Source organism: Ammospiza nelsoni, chromosome 6 (assembly GCF_027579445.1).
Source record: "Ammospiza nelsoni isolate bAmmNel1 chromosome 6, bAmmNel1.pri, whole genome shotgun sequence".
Lineage (NCBI taxonomy): Eukaryota > Metazoa > Chordata > Aves > Passeriformes > Passerellidae > Ammospiza > Ammospiza nelsoni.
Genome location: NC_080638.1, coordinates 7,158,319 through 7,178,732, shown reverse-complemented (window position 1 = coordinate 7,178,732; position 20,414 = coordinate 7,158,319). Strand labels below are relative to the sequence as shown.

The window sequence follows — 20,414 nt, the reverse complement described above, 5'->3', positions numbered from 1 at the left end:
GATGAACAACAGCACTTTTATGGATCTGTTTTCTCTTCTGCCTTCTCTAAGTGCACACAAGATACCAAAACACTTGGGAGGTATCCAAGCTCAGGCTCTTTTGAGATTTTTCCAGTACATTTTGGATTTAATATTGTTCTGCAATGTAATGGGCAGAGACATGGAGCCACACTCTTCATGGTGTGCAGGCACTGAACTCCAGTCTGGGAGAGCAGACATGTATGTGACCAGCCAAGAATGAAGCTTTGCCCACAGCCTGTTTGCTGGCTCTGAATTTGGATATTTTTCTCAAAAAAAAAAAAATCCTCAGGAGAAAAAAAGAAGTTATTGCAAATTACGTTGTAGGATATGCTGGGTTGTGGCAAGAAGGGATTGATACAGCTCTTTCAATTCTACCTGTAAAATTATAGCAGCTGAAAACTGCAGCACTAGGAGTCAATAGAGCATAACTGACCTAATTTCTTATTTTGATTTCATAACTAAAAACAACTCCAGGGAACCCTGAGCACAGAGTCTTGCTCAACCCACACCATAATTGGACTGGCTGATTGAACTAGCTGGTTTGCTAAAATTGTGTTCTGATTAAATTGTAAGACCTTTTCTCCAAATGGCAAAGCTCTCCTCCCTGTAATTCCTGAGAGATCTACCCGAGAATTACAGTCTAAAGAAGAAGAGAGTGCACAGTGTCAGGCAGCCTCTGTTGTTCCCCTCAGCAAGTTATAAATAAATATAGAATACTAACAGTGCTCTGTACTAGAGAAAGCCAAGATCAAGGCCAAGTGTCACAGTCCTCCCTGAAAATAATTGCAGCATGCAATATAATCCCACATGCTCTAGCAATATGTGGTCTAAATAGAGATGAACAGCATAGAACTGGATTGTGGGTGGTGGAATTGTACCAGACCTTGGGAATTTTATGCTAATTAAGAAATGCTGATTAATACAGAATGGTGAGTTTTAATAAGCCAGTAATAAAAGTGAAATTGAGTTTAAATAACAGGTGTGTCTTGATTCCTTGAAACAAATCTTCTGATTTTCAATTGGGAGAATTAATCTAGTGGAAAATTTTGTCTGGCTTAAGAGAGCAGTTTTCTGTTGGTGTGTCATTCCCCCATACCAGGGGTCTGCCTGGGTAACTGAGCCATTGGGAGAGAAGTCTTGGAAGCAGTAGAAGTTAACGGGCTTGACACCAAAATTACGGGGTGAGGTTGTGTCACACTGGAGGAGGGAACAGAGGATCACAAGAGTTCTGGGGCTGAAGTGTTGAAGACCCAGCAGCACAGGATAGTTCAGGTTAAATTCCTGTAAGTGCTCAGAAGGAAAATTACAGGTTTGCTGAGAAATATTTTAATGAAGGTGCTGGGACTGTTGTGCCCACCAAGACCCATCCTCTTTCTCACAACAGGATCCAAATGCTTCTTCCCCCTTCTAGTGGCACAACTGAACATTCCTTGAGTACAAAGGGAAGGAGAGCCCTGGATCTTTTCCATTTCTGAGCATGCATGGTAACAGGAACATCCTGAGGTATGATGCAGATTTCCTTGTACAAATATCCCCAAAGGAGGGAGAGGTGACTCTGAGAAATTTGCCCATTACTGTCAAATCCACATCCTTCTCTGCACCCTGGTGTAGATCCACAATGCTTTATAGAATATATAAAGGAGCTCTGTCCAATAGAGGGATGTGACTATAAGCATAAAAAAAGGAATCTAGACAGGATTGGTGTGGGGGGATAGAATGTAAGAAAATAAAGATAATGCAGAAGGTAATCTCACCTTTGAGGAGTTGCAGCTGTACTAATCACCAAAGATTAGGAACAGGCCTGCCCTTAACAGGCCACAGCTGTGTCCAATAAAAAGATGAGTGCCACAAAAGAGTGGGTTAGCTGGGTGAGGAGAGAGTTGGAGTTTGTTGGTTGTGCTGTGAAGGAGTCAGTGCTGTGAGGAGGTGACCATGAGAAACCACCAAGAAGGCATGGAACTTTTGCAATAAAATGAAAACAGTTTGGTATATCCAACCTCAACCAGTGATGGCATAAGAAATCCACTGTAGCAAAGGAAACATGAAAAGCAATGGAATTGCTAGTTATCAGCAATGGAATTTCAGAAGTTAATGCTCAAAACTTCCAGCTGAGGCATACACACATCCTTGAAATGCAGCATGAATATTTGCAATAGCAATAGATAAATCCATGCCCTAACTCTGCCTCCTACCACCTGGGCAACTTTCTACAGTGATTGGGAATTGCAGAATCTAACAATTTTCTGCCACACCACCTTGTCCGGCACAGGAGGACAGTGTTCCTTCCAAGACAGAAAAACCTCTGGGTCTGGACATGGAGCTCTGGCTAAACGAAGCCGAGTCTGCTACGTGCCTTTAATTTCCTTGCCTTGGTGAAAGCTTAATGTCACCACTGAGGCATGGAGAAGGTGGGTTAGGGCTTCATCAGGAGTAACTGGCAGCAGGCAGAGCTGAGGGCACATCTCCATTAAGTGCTCTAAGCCACTGGAATGAAACTGTGGCACTGCAGAGTCTGGGAAGCAGTGGTCCCCACGCAAGTTTTCATTTCAGAGCGCCTCAAGCTCAGCCTCTTTTAAAACCTGACCTTTTCCCTCCAGCCCTCCCCTTCATGCTCCAGGTAGCCTGGGCCCTGCCAAAGCAGAAACCCAACTTACCAGACACCAGACAGCTGGTGGCACACAGAGCCCACTCCTGATTAGTTCATCGCTCTGGGTTAGCTTGTGTCCAGCTGGCCCATCCTTCCTGTGTTACAGGAGCATGCTGCAAACCATGAAGTGATCACAGCAACACACATTCCTTTCTTTTCCCTGCAGCCTCCCCTTCATTCTGTGCTGTTTCTTTAGCTTATTTACATGGCTCAGTGGAGCCATCCCACCCCACCACAATCTCTGAGTGCCTGCATTCAGAGCCCCTAAAGTGCCATGAGGAAATCTTACTTAATGATAAGTAAGATTCAGGCTTTGATTTCTGTCAGGATTACAGAGGGGTGGTTTTGTTTCCTTGGTTGTATTTTGATTCTTTTGAACTTGTGTAAATATAATTAGTATCACTTCTGTTTTGACAGTACTCCAAGTAGCGGCTCAGATAACCCTCCCTGCAATTTAAATTTGAGTTTATTTAATATTGCTTTATAAAGAGAAGGCACAATGACCCAATTAGAAATACTGACAAGTATACTGACCAAATCTTTACATTTTATCTTCAAGAAGAAAGAAAAGAAAAAAATCTCAGGCAGCAAAATTAGGAAAATCACAATGGGAACTGCCACCTTAAGACTACTTCTATTGAAATTCAAACCATCACAACTTTGTTTTCCATTTATCTGAATTACGACTGGAAATATTTTCCCAATGTACTAGAATTCTAAATTTTTTTTGTTGTTGTTCTTACAGTTTGCAAAGCAAACAATCCAACCATATTAATTCCAATACTTTAACAGTCTATCAAATACAGCAGCTCTGTCACTTACCTTTCAGGCTACTGCATTCATAGGAATCTTTTTATTTTGTAGCATTATCTCATATAAATACACATGTAAGTTTAGCACAAACCGTAAAAATGTGTTGTACACTTCAGCTAATCTAGTATCTTTCATTTCTAAGGAGGATTTGGGTGGAGGCCAAGTTAATTAAAACCAGAATAGAACTGGGTTCTATTCACATGAGTCATACACCTCTGATTCACAATAGAGTCTGTGCAGCTAATGGGTTAATTTGTCCTGATAACAGAAAAAAATAAGCTGGAGGTTATGACTGTTTGGAGTGAGTGCTGGTTTCAGACAGTAGATGTACAAGGTTTTTATGCCATTGAGAACACAGACCTGCTCTAATGATGTCCTCTCTCTGTCTATTCAAGTGCTGTAACAAACAGTTCAGAAAGATCTGGAGGCACAGAAGGCTCAGAAATGCAGGCCTGACGCCTTCAAAGCTCTATTATTGTAACAATGTGCACATGGAAGTGTTTAAGTCACTGTCACAGAGAGGGAAGTCTCAGCCACATGCAAGCAGCCAGCAATGCTGGCAAGAGGCTGATGGCCCTGCAGCATTCAAGGGGAAGGATTCCTCCCCCAGGCACCCGGGAAATCCACACACCTCCTTACCCCAGTGCTGAGCACCCACCTCTCCACCACAGAAATGTGGAAATCTTCTAAGCCAACAACCTGCCTCCTGTCCCTGTGCCCCTGGGCACTGGCACCACCCCAGCCTCACTGGTCACTTTTAACTCCTTGTTTTACACCACAACCCAAAGGCAGAAAGGGGCACTCGGTCCCTAATCCACACCTGTCATTCCTATCATGAGATAGAGAGGCTCACAGCACAGAATTCCCCCCTGCCTTCCTGCAGGACTGTGAGCCTCTCAAGACAAGTACTTCATCACCATCCCTGCACTCAGTGTATCATCACATATATATTATGCAGAGTGCTGGCAAAGAGAAGTAGAAGCTCAGCAGGAACTTTGCAGTGAAACAGAGGCAAGACAGAGGTCTGTCTGTTTTCTCTTCAAAACATGTTTGGGAATTTTAACAGTTTTTGATTGACTGAAATACAGAAGCAGGCCTTACAGGAGGCCCAGAAGACAGGTTCTTCCCCTAAATCCTTTTCCACCTTTTCAACAGCTTAATCACCAGCTATGCTCCCTCTTCTGCTCTCCTTCTGTCTCAGTTAATGTGGAGTTACTCTGCACACTGAGTTCAGCTTAGGCATCAACAGTGCCCCTCCAACAATAGTAAAAACACCATTTCTCCTTCATTTCATACTGCAGGATTCTAAAGAGGATGAGGAGTAACTCCCATGGCTGCAGAAGGGTATTAAAGCCAGATCTTTTGCTTTCTGTGTGAACAGCAATGAAAAGATTCAGGTAGCCAGACCGTGACCTTTGTGTTGTACTGCAATGTTTGAAGAAGAGCAAGTCTTGTTCTTCAGGACAAAACCCACAAAATTTAGGACAAAAGCTCCAAGTGCTTATGGTGGGGGTTGAGAATGTGGATCCTAAGCAAGCAGAATTGCTTCTATCCAGCCCTGAGTAAAACTGGAGACTGAAGACTGGCATTAAAACTCACCCTGTCTTTAGTGCTCCCTGTTGATTAGGCAGCTCTGCTTGGTGGTTTCAGCTTTACAAGCAGACCTAAAGATCAAACACCTGCTTCTGGACTCCAGCCAGTAATTCAGTGGCTATAAATGTCGATCTGGAGCACTTTAGATGCCTATATTTTGGACTGGTTCCAAGCTCTGCATTGAAGCTCCTACATTAAAAGGTCGCAACAAAAACAAGTTTATAAAAAAATAGATCTCAAAATCTTCCTAAATGCAATTATTTTCTGACACAGACATTATAATTTCAATGTTTTGCTAACATTTTGTTAGATTCAGAATTACCAAAATTGCTCTGCAGAGAATTGCATTATATCCAGGGGGGATATCCCCACTGAAGTGCCCAGCACCACAAAGTTAAAAGTAAAGGTGTTCTTTGCTGCTTTGAGTCAAAGACAGCATTTCCTGACCTGCTGCTGTTAATCATTTCAAACATATGTTTACATGATTGCTTTTGCCAGCCCCCGTTCAGCTGTCACCAGCCCCCACAGAATATAATAATAAACACCTTGCACACCCACAAAGGGGTTACTGGAAAAGGCTTGGGTGCATGGAGAGGTCTGGAAGTTTTGAGAACACAAAACACACAGCTTCCCTAATTTTTTGTCAGACAACTCATTCTTTGACCCAACAACAACATGCAGGGTTGATTTTCAGGTGCAAATTTTATTGTGAATCATAACAAAAGGTTTCAGGAAAAGCACAGGAAAAAAAAATCAGCAAGAGTGTGTCTTTTACTTACAGAGTACATATATTCTGTGAAAGCTACTAACTCTGCAGCTGAAGGCAATGCAGCTTAATTTTAACTAAAAATTATTTTCAGATGCATGTTCAGCAAATTTTGAAAATATTCTTTTTTTCTCAGTTAGTTTGATATTGAAATTGAGGACCAAATGTTTCAATGACTACTATTGTTGCAGCGTGCATGGTATTAAATTGTCAGACAAAAAAGAAAATCTCATTATTGCAGAAACAATCTCACAGAAAATATTTTCAGAATACATAAAATTAGCCCTTGTAAATGTTGAATGACTCAAAAGCTCTTTGGAAAAATCTGTGGATATTGAGGTACGCCTAATTTCAAAATTTTGGTGGTGCTATGTCAAGTTTTCATGTGACAAATCAAAGTAAAATATCTTCATGCAAGCTAATTGTAACTTTTTACAAAGGATTTCTTCAGTCTGTAATTGCACCTTGACTGTGAAGAGAAAGCCCACATTAATTCTTACAATAAAATGACAAAAGTCATACAGGTAACAGTCTAAAAATCATGCAAGAGGTCTTCAAGGCACTGTTTTCTCTTTGAATGCTTGGCCATTGATGAAGGTTGTTTTGAGAGGAAGACAAGAATAACAAAAACAAGACCTAAGGCTGGCATCTAGTATATTAAATATCACATATATCTTTACCTAATGAAATAAACTTCTAAAAGCCATTCTGCTTTACAACACTGTGGCTTGCAGCAAGGTGTCTGCTAAAACAACCTGAAACATGAATTTAAAACCATACTTCCAGAATGAAAAGTAAGAACAAAAGCCAACCAATACCCCAATCATCATGGTCTGCTTGAATGCAGCCATCCTCCAGCACTGCAATGCTCTCTAAGAGAGGCTCTGGTGATTCCTGCCACAATTCACTGCAGTGGATTAGGACCTCATCCAGCTCCTGCTGGTCCACTTGAATTCCTGAGCTATGGAGCTGCAAGGGCTGCCACCCTCTGTAACATGACTAGGAAATGTAAAGAACTGCATTCTGCAGTCAGCACATTTAATAGGAAACTTGGTTCGTCTGGACTCCATCAGAAATACAGAGCAATCCAATTCTGGGCGTTATGAGTGTGTCTTGGGTAAAATCATGCAAAGGTTCCTTTTTATAGGACTTGTTCTTTATGGCAAATAACAGCCAGTCAGCTGAGAAAGAAATCTGAAAGGAGCTGACCTCAAGATATTAGGATTTTAGGTAATTATCTTGACAACAGCTTATTGACACATTATGAAAAATCTGTAGCTCCTCTTGAAAAAAAAAACCCAAACAGCAAGTTCTGTGTGCTTCAAAGAGCACACCAGGATCCATCAGGAGGGAAAGGATGCCCATCTCCAGCCACAGAAGAAACCTAGATATCCTATTGCTGGATGCAATGGATGAATCAGAAGTCACAGAAAATTGCTCTTTTGGGGGGTTTCACAATGCCCCAGCAGCAGCAATGATTACTGCTTGATTGCCTCTCGAGGCAGGCCAAGAACTGGCCACTTTTTGGTGGGCCCAGCTGCCTGTGGGGCACATTGGTCTGGTGGGTGGGATCCCAAAACCACCACGAGATCCTCAGGAAGGGCCCTGGATTTACCCCAGCTGGCTTTAGGATCCACAGGGCTGAGACAGCAGCCTGGGGACCACAGGCTCCCTCTGGGACCAGGGGAGGAACTGGCCTCTCCAGGTGGCAGCTCATGTCTCACACGAGCTCAATCAATTGATTTGGGTCCACTTAATCATCTTAAGTAATTATAAATAAACCTGGGATTGGCTAAAATTTAAACAACTTCTATCTTGATATAAACAGTGAGGAGAATTCTGCTTTCAGCAGTATGTCAGAGTGCATTGCTGTGTATCAAGAATAAAAAAATGTAGGTGTGGCAGAATTTGGCCCAAATAACTTTTCCCTTCCCTGAAGGAAAGGGCTGGCCTACACCAACTGCTGAAAAGCAAACTGTCTACAATAGTATTCTATATTTCTCTTATATTCTGAATCAAAGCAATAAATATTAGATATAATCTCTATATTGGATGAATCTCTATATTGGATTTCATATTTATCTGATAGCTATTTAAATCTACATTGTCAAAAATATAAGCAGTGACCCACTCCTACATGGCAGCATATACTATTTGTGTGTAACTGTTCAAACTATCACATGGATCTATATTTACATAGGACACTGTTGTTTATATAGCAGATTTTCATTAACATAAATTCTTACCATGGGATTGATAATTGTGGAAAGGCTGGATATTATTTAAATGCTTCTACAGTTCTCCATAATTGCATTTCAATGTGAGGATTTAATAATTCTGTCTCAGTTTTATGTTTTATAAGGATGGAAATGGAGCCTGACAGATAAATCTCCAATAATGTTATACCCATATAGCACAAGAAATACTTATTTGCAAGTCCAGGCAAAGAAAACTGCTTCAGTGTTCACTTTACCCATACAAATCTCCTCTTAAAAGAAAGTGCACTCCTGAAAACAAAGGCTGTCAAAATCCTTCAGCACTGTTGAAATGTAAAAGAGTTGCAGCTGAGCATGGTCTGCAGAAAAAACATAATTTGTTTTTTAATTAGCTATTACAATTACTACTAGGTGTGCAAATGAAAAGCTTGCATGTTAAACATTAAAATAAGCTGAAATTGCTGCTGATATATACACGAGAAATTCTGTCTCCGTTTGCTCAAAAAAACTTTGGTTCATTCCTATTGTTTAGCTTCTCAGATACTAAAGCTATAATGAAAATGTTCATTTTCATTGAGGTCAAAATGTCAAAATGTCCAGCTATTTCTCCCTGTAAAGGGGAAATAAATGTTGTTTTCTGTACCTCTAATTTCAGAAACTCAGTTTAAAACACACAGGTAAGAAAATATTTTAACCAAGATATTTAGAGTGCTTCTTACTCAGATATTCTTAATCAGATAATTTCTGAGATCAGAGAACACCCAGGCATTGTCCTTTGAATTGAATATTGACTTTCCCTTGGAAAAGTTCATATTATGTCTCAGGAAAATAATTTTGTAGCCCCCCAGCAGAAGTCAGCATCACCTTATTACCAAATACCAGCTGGCTTTTAGCAAAGACAGAAAATCATTGCTGGAGTTCCCTCTGTGCTGACATTGTACTGGAAAGCTCTACATGAAAGAAAAAGAAAAAAAGCCCTGGCAAATGGAAAGATGTAATGCTTTACATCATGAGTGACACCCAGCTGTTACTGAGTGTCCCTGCCAGCTCTGCCTTTCTGCTGGTGACCATTCAAGCACTGCCCCATCGCTTCTCCTTGACCTGAGCCAGCCCTGCTCCAGCTGCAGGGCTGTTAGCAGCTCTCCTTCCTGCACCAAGCACTCCCAAGATTTCCGAAGAGTTACCAAGGAATTTCAGCCTGAGGAATTTTTTTCCTGGCTGTGTAAAGCAGGACCCCAAGAATCTGTGGTGGCAACGGAGCGCTTTGTTTCAGAAGTGATGCAGGCAGCCTCCAGCAGCTTCCTCTGGAAGCACAACTGGAGCTTGGTAACAGTCTAAGGGAAGAATCATCTCCCATTTCCCTTTTGTGTCTTTGTTAAAGCTAAAACCAAACAGATAACAGCTCAATTGGTGGTAATTAAATTTTTTAAAAAAATCTTTGTAGCCATGTAAAATCACCAAAGAACTTTACACTCTAATGGAATCTTTGGATGGAAGTAGTTTTGACCATTTCTAGAAAATGAATCTTATTTCTTCATGTTGAACATTATGCAGTTCATTATGACGAACATACATTCATCATAAAATCAACCAAAGGGACAATTCTAAATTCTATTTAGCAATGAATCTGAACTTGCAATCTGATAATCCTGTGATTAAACTGCCAAAATAAAAAAAAACCATTCTTCTACTTTTTAAACGTTATAATAACACAAATATTATAGAAAAGCTGTATTATAGAGGTGTGTCTTCCTGAAAAGTGTTCTTTGCAAAAAAGATCTCTTCCTTGAACAAAAGCAAGTGACAAGCTGCAAAGTGTGGTTCTGTGGAATGCTCAATAGCACATATTGAAGCAGAGCATCACATCATAGTAAGTCTGAAGGAATGAGTAGGCCACTTCAGTTTGTACCCATAAAATTAAAGCCTAATAATAGCACTGGAACTATATATTCAGCAGGTTAAGCTTCTTCTTCTTAGCTGTCATGTGAACAAGTGTATTTAACTGTTTCTCCCCATGCACATTCCTCACAATTAGAATGGAACTGTCTTATCATGGATAGAAAATATTCTTCCCCTCCCTAGATTAAAAAAAGATTAATGTAAAAAAATAATTAAGTACTCAGTACAGAATATTCCTATGATTGGCCCCAAAGGCTGATTTGAATCAAACTTACTAATTTTCTCTTCATTGTTGCTTCACCTATTAAAAACAGTGTGAAGACAAGAATGTCTCCCAGACAAGACAGAATTATCCCAGAATGAAGACATGAATTCTCCCAGAAAATACCCAGATACCTTCCCCCAACTCCTTTTTTCTTTATAAGTTATATTAGATTTAAATCTACTGTGAAAATAGTAGTGCCAGAATAATCAACTAAAAACCAAAAATTCTTCAGGTAAATGGATTTGTTCCTTTTAGGATAGAGATGCAGAGGAATACTTATGGAAGATAGGCTAGTTATGATGTTTTCTTTGTCAACACTCCTTTGTGACTCAAATAAATTCTTCACTCCACATTCCTGTATTTGGAAAACAGATTGTACAGTACTCTCAGTGTAGACTTCAAGTCACAATTTACAATATCTAGAAAAAAGACAAGGGAAGACAAATTAGTAACTTCATTAGCTCCAAATGTTTTCCAGAAAAAAGTGCCCATTCCCCACTCCTTTCCGTTGCTCACATTGATAACCATGAACATTAGATCACAAGGACAGCAAAAAGAGTAGAAATATCAATAAAACACAATTTTCAAACTGGCAACTCAAAACTTGGTGTTTTAACCACTTCTAATTAGGGATACAAGTAGCTCTTGCTGCTGATGATGAAACGTAGCCAAGCTCAGATGCTCCTGAGTCAAAGTGTGCCCAGGATTACACATACTTGTATGACTTCATCTTCAGACAGTTGTGGCTGGAAAGTAATGATTTTGAAAAAAAGTCATCAGGCAGCAACCAATGGAAGCTTCCTCTTATGTAAGAATTGTAGGACTTGGCACACTCTGGACTGCAACATCCTTCACTAGGCCCAATTGCAGCAGGATAGCTAGAGGCAAGTTTAAATTTTCCAGAGGATCTAAAGAAGCTAGGTATACAAGTACTCCTTGAACAAACATCTGAAAATTCTTTGAGTTAGCTGACATTCATGGCTGAATCAGTCCTCAGAAACTCAACATCTAGAGTAAAGGATTTATATGAAACAAAAAGCTAATGAATACCTTCTGTTTCAAAGAGCAGTTCTTGAGAAAGTCAATATTATTTCACAAGAAATCTATAAAACAAACTGACAAGCACTACTGCAGCAGTCTACACCAGTGCTTGAGTCGATATCAAACAGGGATTCAGAACTGCCCCAGAAAGAGCAGAGTGGAATCAGAATTGTCCCATCTCTTTCTGCTGAATGCATAAGAACTCAAATTCCTAACTGTGGTTCTTGGAATTGGCCAAAACTTCCAAGTGAGCCCAGTAAATGGTGCATATAGTCACCAGAGTTTAGCCATTATATTTTTCTACATTGATGTTTCTCACAGATTGTGAAGGGTCACACTTTAAATAATTAATCCAATCAAACCTATGCCTGGTAAGTGTGCCAACTAAAGACATTGAATTTACGTCCATGGACAAAGGGTGGAAACACTCAAGGCTAGATTTTATTCTGGGCCTTGGTCATATAACCAGAGCCAGCATTGGTTTGTGGCTCTTTATAAATCAGATGAAAAATGCTTGGTATAAAATGCAGAGGAAATGCCAAAAGCTGCAGGAAGGGTGCATTGCCCCCACAACATCCCACAGCAATCTCTAATACTGTTTGCATGCAACACTGGAAGTTTCCTCTTTCAGGCCAGCAGCAAGGTGCAGAATTACTTTTTTTCCAAATACAGAACTTCTATTATTAAAGAAGTAACTTTGTTAGTTCTTTGCAAAGACACCACGACAAAAAAGATACCACCACCACAACAACAAAATCCCACAGAAGGGCTCAAAGTAAAAGAAGCACACTCCCAGAGAAAGATGGGTTATTCCCATTGCTACATGGGGTTTGACCAGCACATGTAACATTTTACTGGTTGTAAGTAAGTTTCTAAAAGAGAAACTTGAGTTTGGCTTTGATGTACACATTGCAAGGAGCTCTGAAAAAGCTCAAACTGCAAATGAATTCACTATAGATTCAGCAGATTAATGTTCCAGCCATTTTTAAAGTAAAAGGTCACAGAAAGCTTTTTAAGACCTTTTTGATTATATTGCAAATAACCCAAATAAACTGTTGACCCCATAAAAATCATTGGTTTTCATACTCATTTATTTAACTGCATTCTTTTTTTTTCCCCACTAAATATGTTTCTCATATTCTAAAGCACTTTTCAGCATATTTTTTCCTCAAGGACCTCAAAGAAACAGTGTAGGAATTCAAAGAGTATTTAGTGTACACATTTAGGGTAAGATCCTTTTCAATACTCTTTTGCTCACTGGAAATTTTAAGTACGGGCATTGTGCCCAATGTAACAACACATAAAACACATGTGTTTTTCCATTCACTTTGGGCAGGAAGTTTCATATTAAGCATTTCAATAATTGCACAAGAAATGTCTTATATATGCTGAAATATCCTTATGGCTTGATTTATACTGGAAAAATTAGCTGTCCCCTAGAGCAATAAATACCTGAAAAATTAAATGCCATAAGAATTTTAAACCATCCATGGGGAGCAAGGGATCACAGATACTCTGTGTTTTACTTGGATCCCTCGATTTCACTGTTTCCTCGTTCTCACTTTGACTATTTCAGACATAAAGGCTTGTGATACACTCACCAGTGGTACAGCTAAGCATGACTGTGGATAAGAGTTCAACCAGTCAAAAGAAGTAAAAAAACCAGGCTGGGTAGGTGGAGATTTAATGCACAGGCTCGATCCTGAGATGCATTATTTGTGTGTGTGTGTGTGTGTGTGTGTGTGTGTCTGTGGCTGTTATAACCTGGAAGTTGGGAGGGATGGAAAAAACCCTGAATGGAGCAGAACCTGATTGAGCAAGCAGTGCCTGAATCTCCCAAGAGTTCTGACTGCTAGAAGCAGCACTCTGACATGAGCTTATGTCAGCTCCTCAGGGAATGACAATCCAATATTGTGGCAGGAAAAGACTGTGAAATGTAAGTCTGAAATTGGCCTTGAAAAGACACAGCTACGTTGATTTTTGTGGCAGGTAACCAGCAGGAGCCCAGATATCATTCCTGGTGGGAAGAGGGGAGGAGAAGCTGCACACCCAGCTCCTCACAGGAGGAGCAACAAGAGATACCCATTGCCCTGGTGAATCCAGGGCTCTGTCTCCAGCCTGAAAAGCTGGATTTGAACACTGTATGTGTATGAACAACGAGGAGTGGAATCCCAATGCTCCCAAAGTCAGCAGCAAAACCTTTATCCTCCCTGAAGCACATTCTACTGTCAGTCCCCAGCTCTACATCTAATTTGAATATGCATTATTAGGTCCTGCATCCAAAGGCAGGTATGTGAACATTTGAAATTCAGCTTCCACAACATCTCCTTCATTTGTGAAAATCTTATAAATTACTGGAATACTCAAGGTTTAGCGTAAAAATGTGAGATGGAGGAAAATGGAGCAATTGGAGCAACTGACACCTGCCAGTGACACCAATCACAACTGTGCTCTCTTTCTTTCAGGGAATATTGGAGTATTACTGCATATGTTTGGCCAATGAATAAAGGAAGCATTGCAACCTTTGAAAAAGAGCATTTAAAATACAGAGTTCCCTGAGCACTACAAAATGTACCTTGCCTTTTGCTGCTGATTAACTTTACCTTCACTTAGCCACACTGTAACCTTGTGAGATCTGGAGCCCACACAAATTTTTAAGGAGACAGAAAAAAGGTAGAACAGGTACCTTCTGGTCTTGGCTTTGGTTTTTCCAATCCACCATCCTGCATTAGCTCAAATGCAAAGGATACATTGACAACCTGGCAATACAACAGAGGCAGTCACTCTTGTGAACTTTACAGTGCAAATGGTCAAGACAAGACATATTTAAAAGATATTCAAAAGGAAAAAATAGTCAGGGCTCTGTAGATCTGGTCTTTGGAATCCAGACAGTCCATTGTTTTGCTGTTTCTGGGTGATGGTGGTTGCAGAAAGATAAAGGTAATTGAAAGTTAACATGAACTAACACAACCCTTAATAAAATTACTCTCAAGTAAGCACAGCCCACTTCCTACAAGTTCAAAAATTGGAACATGATGGCCCCTGAAGTGCTCTTGTCTTGAACAGACAGATGAATTGCCTGGATAGCTACAGACACTGATGTAATGTTGGTCTTAAATTGACACATTGTACATATATGCCTTTATGCTTCCAAAACCCTTTAAACCTTTCCAACATTAAATTCTTGGATTTTGGACACACAAAGAAAATCAATTCTGTCATCAGTGCCTGTGTGTAATCCTATATATGTTAATGAACAGTAGGTCTTGTATAATGACAGCACCACACAATGGCTCCCAAAATCTGTTAATACTTGCTAACCACCCCATCATTAATATAATTTTCTGTCTCATTCCAGCTAAGTATTAATACTGATTTTTAAATACTTGGAAATGGTTAGCAGTACAGTCCTTTCCTGACTTCAGCTATTAGCATCAAACTTATGCACAAAAGTTTGTGTTATCCTTCTACAACTAGACATATTTATATGCTTGGTTTTAACAGAAAGATGAAATCTAGTTACCTTTTGTTCAAAACTATCAGGAGTCAAAAAGAAGCTGTGCAGGGGAACAAAATAGCCTTCCAAGAGACCCATTAGCAGGACTAAGTACACTCCATCTGCAAACTGTGGAAAAAAAAAACCAAAACATTTCTCAGTACATTTTCTGAAAAATAGTTCACTGCTTTCCTTATTTGACAATGGAGTCCTGGAACAGATTTGCCCAGGGAAGTGACCAAGGCTGGATGGGGCTCTGAGCAAGCTGCTCTGGTGGAGGTGTCTCTGCAGGAGGAGTGGAGCTGGATGATCTTTAAGGTCCCCTCTAACCCAAACCATTCCATGTTTCTGTGGTTTTGTCACTCTCACTCCTACCCCAGTGGCATCAGGTCTATGGGTCTACCAGCCCATCACCTTCCTCAGGCAGGTGATTTTCCTTCAGCTGATGGAAATACAACCTCTCACTTCAGGGAATGCTGTTTCAGATAAATGCTTAAGGAGTTTCTAGGTACATTTGAATGTTTTCCCCCAAGGTAAATGATGCAATGAGCAGAAATAGGGAATGCCCTTTTGAAAGCCTTTACACACAATTTCCATCTAAATCCTAATTTTACCTTTGAAAAAATCTCTATCAGATGGGTAGGTGTGTAAATAAAGCAGAAATTCTTAATAACATGAACCAAGACGTAAAATAAAGCCTGACCTGAAGACACCTGGGGTTTTTTGAGAGTGCAGATCCCAATCCCTTCCTGCCTGACCCCGTAATTTTCTTACAATAACTGCTGCAGTTGTTCACATGGGGAGGTATTAATACAGCAGGATTAAGCTTTTCTTTTAGCTTCTTTTCAGCCAATTTAGCAGCTGAGAACACGACAGAAGAGCATGCAGCACATTATTTCTGTGGTGCAATCAAGCCTGCAGCCCAGCTGTACAGCTGCCTGTACACTTGAGCAGCTTTGCTCTGGAGAATCCTGAATTCCCCCTGAATGGAGGCTTTGTGATCCCATGTGCTTGTGCAAAGGTAGGCAGGAAACAACTGCTCAGCCTGGCACTGCAGCAAACCAAGTGCACACAACCCCTTCCTGACCAAAACAAGCAGGTCCTCCTTGCAGCACTTGGCAGCACCCACAAGGTAGCATTTGGTAATTAATTTTTATGTTAATGGAGATACTAAACTGTTTTAGATGCTTGATTGGTGAGGTTCTTCTTTGTATGTCTTTAGAAATGAAGGATTTCCTGCTGAAATAACATCTTAGAGCTCATTGAACAATAATTCAGTGAAATTTCTGGATAAAGCTGAGGGCACAGTGCACAACAGAGTGCAACTACCTCTCCCCTTTAAGAAAGGCTATAAAATCCTACCTGTGTATCCAGTTCAGTCACCTCTAAATTCAACTTATTCAGATGCTTGTTCACAAAGGTGATGAGAGTCTGAAATATGAAAACACTGCAATGAAGGCCTATTCAGCAGGGCAGCAGCTCAACACCAGCAGTGTGAACTCCACTCAGAAGAGAATCTGTGTGAGTGAAGAGACTGCAACACAATCTCCAAATTTTGAAGAACAGAACTAAAATGAATGTGGATATATATATATATATATATATATATATATATATATATATATATATATATATATAAATACACTGTTAAAACATAGAAAACCCCCAAATTTTTAGCAGACTAGGGAGAAGTGGGTAATTGGACTCCACTCAAATCTGACAGCAGCCAAAATACTCTAGGGTCAAACCTCTGGCAGCTGTAAACTGGATATCTCATTGGCATCAGTACAGTCAATGTACCAGTTGGGTTCTACTCAGCACACACTTTGTGAGAATTCTCCTGATGGAAACTTTGATAACTGTATGTTGTTCCATGTTCCAAAGTTAAGTTTGTGCTGCTAAACATTAAATAAAAACTAAGATTATAATCATGACTTTGTGTATTTAAGCATAAAGCTTAATTGTATTTAATGTATGCAAAGCATGCCATTATACATTATATCCACACACAGCACATCCACACCATCTGATACACACAAGCATGCACATGAGCACATGAGGTATTTCAGAAATAAAAAACCTTCCAACCTTTTTCACTACATTGAGCTTGTCTGGGGCATGGTCAAATAAAGTGTCGAATGCATCTCTTTCTGAAAAACATTCAGGGCCATTAATATACTGGGCAGCAGTTGTTCCAGTGCAGAATAAACACTTCCTGAGACACACATTCATTTCAGACAGCACAGTCAGCAAAATGGTTCAATACAGTCTCTGAATTCCAAGTGCCAAGGAGTTTGCATACTTCTCTCTTGCTGTGAGCTGTCAGTAACTTATTCTCTATTATTCACAAAAAAGCATCATTTTCAGGTAGGATTTGGGTCACCTAAAGACCCTGTTTCTCAAAAATGAGCTAAGAATAGCATCTTTATGCATGAGATCTTGAACAGCCAGATAGAGACAGCCAAGTAACCAAATCATTTCTGTAGAAGAACATGAGTTTACATTAGTCACTATCTACAGAGGAAGATTTTCCCCAAGGGCCACTGACTGCATTATTAAGCAGGTTTATGATTAAACTTCTGCAATACAATCCTTTGTACAGATGTTTTTGGCCATTCTCTGAGGCAATTTAGGACAGCCAACCTAAGGTAGCATGACTGGAGTGATACTGCAGCCACCTTCTGAAAAAAAGAGAAAAATACATAAAAAGGCACCAGAGCCTTTTCTGAGCAATTTGTGTTTCAACAACCACCTGAATAACAGCAAATGACTCAACAAACATTCATATTCCTCAATTTAAGAAAAAACCCAAAGGCATTTGTGGAAGGCAGACTTTACACCAAGCAAGACTCAGGGGAGTGGTTTCTATTGTCCAGCCTCAATCCTGGCAGTGAGACACACGAGGCACAGGGCCTGCTGAATAATGACTCCACATCTTTAAAGTATAAGTAGGTAATGGATGTGGAATATCAACATTCACCAGCTGGTTCATGATAAGACACCATTTCACATTGCTGGGAACTCAGGACCATCAATACCACTGCAGTAATGTTCTGCAGGTTAAACCACAAAGCATATGCAAATTAACAAGTGCTGGACAGCAATGAAATGTGTTTTAAAGATGGTCAGAGTGATTTTATTGGCTTTTTTCCCCTTGTGTTAACTGCCACAACAGCCTGTGGTGCTTATTTACCAGGGCAACCTGAAATCCTCTCCTTTCTTGCCACTTGATCAAAGTGACCACCCACTGCAGAACTCATGTACCCTCTGGCTGCCTCAAGAAAAGAGACAATAATCAAATGAACTTACCATGCCTTCCTGATAATGCCCTGGGGGGAAAAAATGGAAAAGAACGAAACAGTTACATATAATTCACCTGCAGATATTGTGCTGCAATAAAACCCAGCATACATGGTATGATCTTCATACCATGATCTTCAGCTTGTTGACTAATGGATTTAGGAGAATTTTGGGAATAACTTCACCAAGTTACTCCAGGGTTAGTCTGGAGTCTATCAGTATAATATCTCTAGTCTCCACCAAAGTCTCACAGGAGGCCAGATCCCATATTCCCTACTTTGAACCAGACCAGCACACCCTGCCTGAGTAAAGAAGGCTTTTCCATGTTGATTTTGAGAAAACTCTTCCCTCTGCTTCAAAGATGCATCTACCACACCAACCACAATAGAAATCCAGCCCAAACAAGGCTTGGGCTGGGTTCTTAGGAACTGCAGGATTTTGCTCCAGTTGATCCTTCATATAACTATCACACATAAATCCATACAGATTAATAATAAGTCAGTAGTGCAGCTTCTCTCCATTCAATTAGAAACCTGGATATTCTACTACTGTTCCCTTTTGGTTTGGAACAACTTTTCTGTTATGAAATGTTCAGTGAGATGGCACATACAAGGCTTACTACCATCATTTTACACACCTAAAGTCCTGCTTTTAGTTCCCCACCTCTCTATTTCCTCCCCCTTTTGTATTTTTAGATGGTTGTTTGCAGCTCTTGAAAAGGCTAAAATACAGTCACTGGCTGATGCATCATCTTCCCTGGAACCCCAATACTGAAAGCTAAATATCAGCAAATGTTTGAATTTCTGAGACACATCTGTGTTCAATTACTGTACTGCTGGCAAATGTGGTGTTGACATACTCAGTGTTACCAGTTATTTCCTCTTGGATTTGTCGAGACTGGAGGATTCCTTCTCGTTTCTGCAAAAAGGAAAAAAGCGACATTTTTCTCACTAAAGTTTAATGCTTCGGGTACAGTAAAAATTTGTGATCCACAAATATAATTAGATAAGAAACCTGCAGAATAAGACCTTTTCTTACACAAATTTTCACAAGTAATATATTATTTTACCTTGCAAGTATTTCAGAGAACTCTTTTATACATTAACAAGAAACCTGAAACTCCACCTGTAGAAGGAAGTATTTATTTTCCTTTCTCCATTGTTCTTAATTCACTTTTCTTTTAAAGGCCCCAATTCAGCGAGACATTTGAAACACCCAAACACACATGTAAGTATTTTGGTGGAGACAGATCTAGGTGAGCTGAATTAAGCCCTGTATTTCAATGAACAGCTTGGCAGATGGTGCCCATGCTTCTCTTTTGCAAAAATCGTGCTCCCAGGCTATTTGCTCTTTTTGTTCTTTTCTTTTTGCCCTGTTTGTACTCTTTTTTTTTTTTTTTTCCTCAGTGTTTCCTTTCTCTGCTGACAAACAGCTCTATAGGCTTCTGACAGAAACCAAAAATCCACACTGCCATGCTGGTCCAGCAGTGACTCTGATGTTCCCCAGATGGGAGCTGGTGCTGAGGAGCCTTTGCCCAGAGGCTGTGCCCAACCTGGCAGAAGCCAGCTCCAGTCACTGCTGCTTGAATCAGCTGCAAAATGCAGCACTTGAAGAGTTTGACACTGTTTCAGTTTGCTGATCACACTCATCTGGGGCTGCTGTAAATACCACACATATGTTTTGCCTCTCTTTGTGCTCTCTCTGTCAATCCTGTTCGCTGGTATTACCAAAAATTTGCAGTACACAGAGACAAGTCAGGCAAATGCTGACAACTCCATTTCAAGTCTAGACAAGATATCAGGCAATTACTCATGATTCTTCACTCCCTGTCATACAAGGAAATGAGAAAAATAGATTTATGCTGGTCCTATACTCATCTTCTATGTGGAAAAGCAAAAAGGAGAATTACCTTTAGAAAAGTCCTTCATGGCATCTGTCCTGGGGCTGCTGCTTTCTCCTTCCTTGGAGAAGACAGCACATCCCTACCTGAGGCAGTCCTCAGTGTGTGATGTGCTGAGGACTGAGCCAGGCTTGTCTATTCCTTCCACTACTAAAATACATTTCTTGATATATTTTTCCTTCTACATTGTATTACTAAAATATATCAATAAATATATTTATTTGTCAAGTAAAGCTGAACACGGCCCTCTGGGTCATTCCAGACTGGCACCTGGAGCAATGTGAACTGTCCTTGCAGCTAGATGACAGTTTCAGGGGGTTTCCATGCTATTTTTGAAAGTCCAGTTTCTAAATATCTTGCACATAGTGAAAAATGCATTGAGGGAGGACCCTGGAGAACTTAAAAGACAGAGGGGAGTCGAGTGTGTTACACTGTGGAAGAGGGGGCACAGAGCAGC

General features: G+C 40.2%; 1 protein-coding gene across 2 annotated transcripts in view; it reads right to left on the bottom strand.

Annotated features, from left to right (window-relative positions):
- Positions 1 to 5,757: 5,757 nt before the first annotated feature.
- Positions 5,758 to 20,414, bottom strand: part of PARVA (parvin alpha) — a 62,895-nt gene continuing 48,238 nt past the window's right edge. For both annotated transcript variants that reach the window (XM_059475173.1, XM_059475174.1), the window contains exons 7-13: positions 18,917 to 18,975; positions 18,067 to 18,086; positions 16,846 to 16,907; positions 16,120 to 16,188; positions 14,785 to 14,886; positions 13,948 to 14,020; positions 5,758 to 10,639 (exon numbers count right to left, since the gene is read on the bottom strand). In XM_059475173.1, coding sequence (XP_059331156.1) covers positions 10,563 to 10,639; positions 13,948 to 14,020; positions 14,785 to 14,886; positions 16,120 to 16,188; positions 16,846 to 16,907; positions 18,067 to 18,086; positions 18,917 to 18,975 — 462 coding nt within the window. In that variant the 3' untranslated portion in view covers positions 5,758 to 10,562. The remainder of the gene's footprint in view (positions 10,640 to 13,947; positions 14,021 to 14,784; positions 14,887 to 16,119; positions 16,189 to 16,845; positions 16,908 to 18,066; positions 18,087 to 18,916; positions 18,976 to 20,414) is intronic.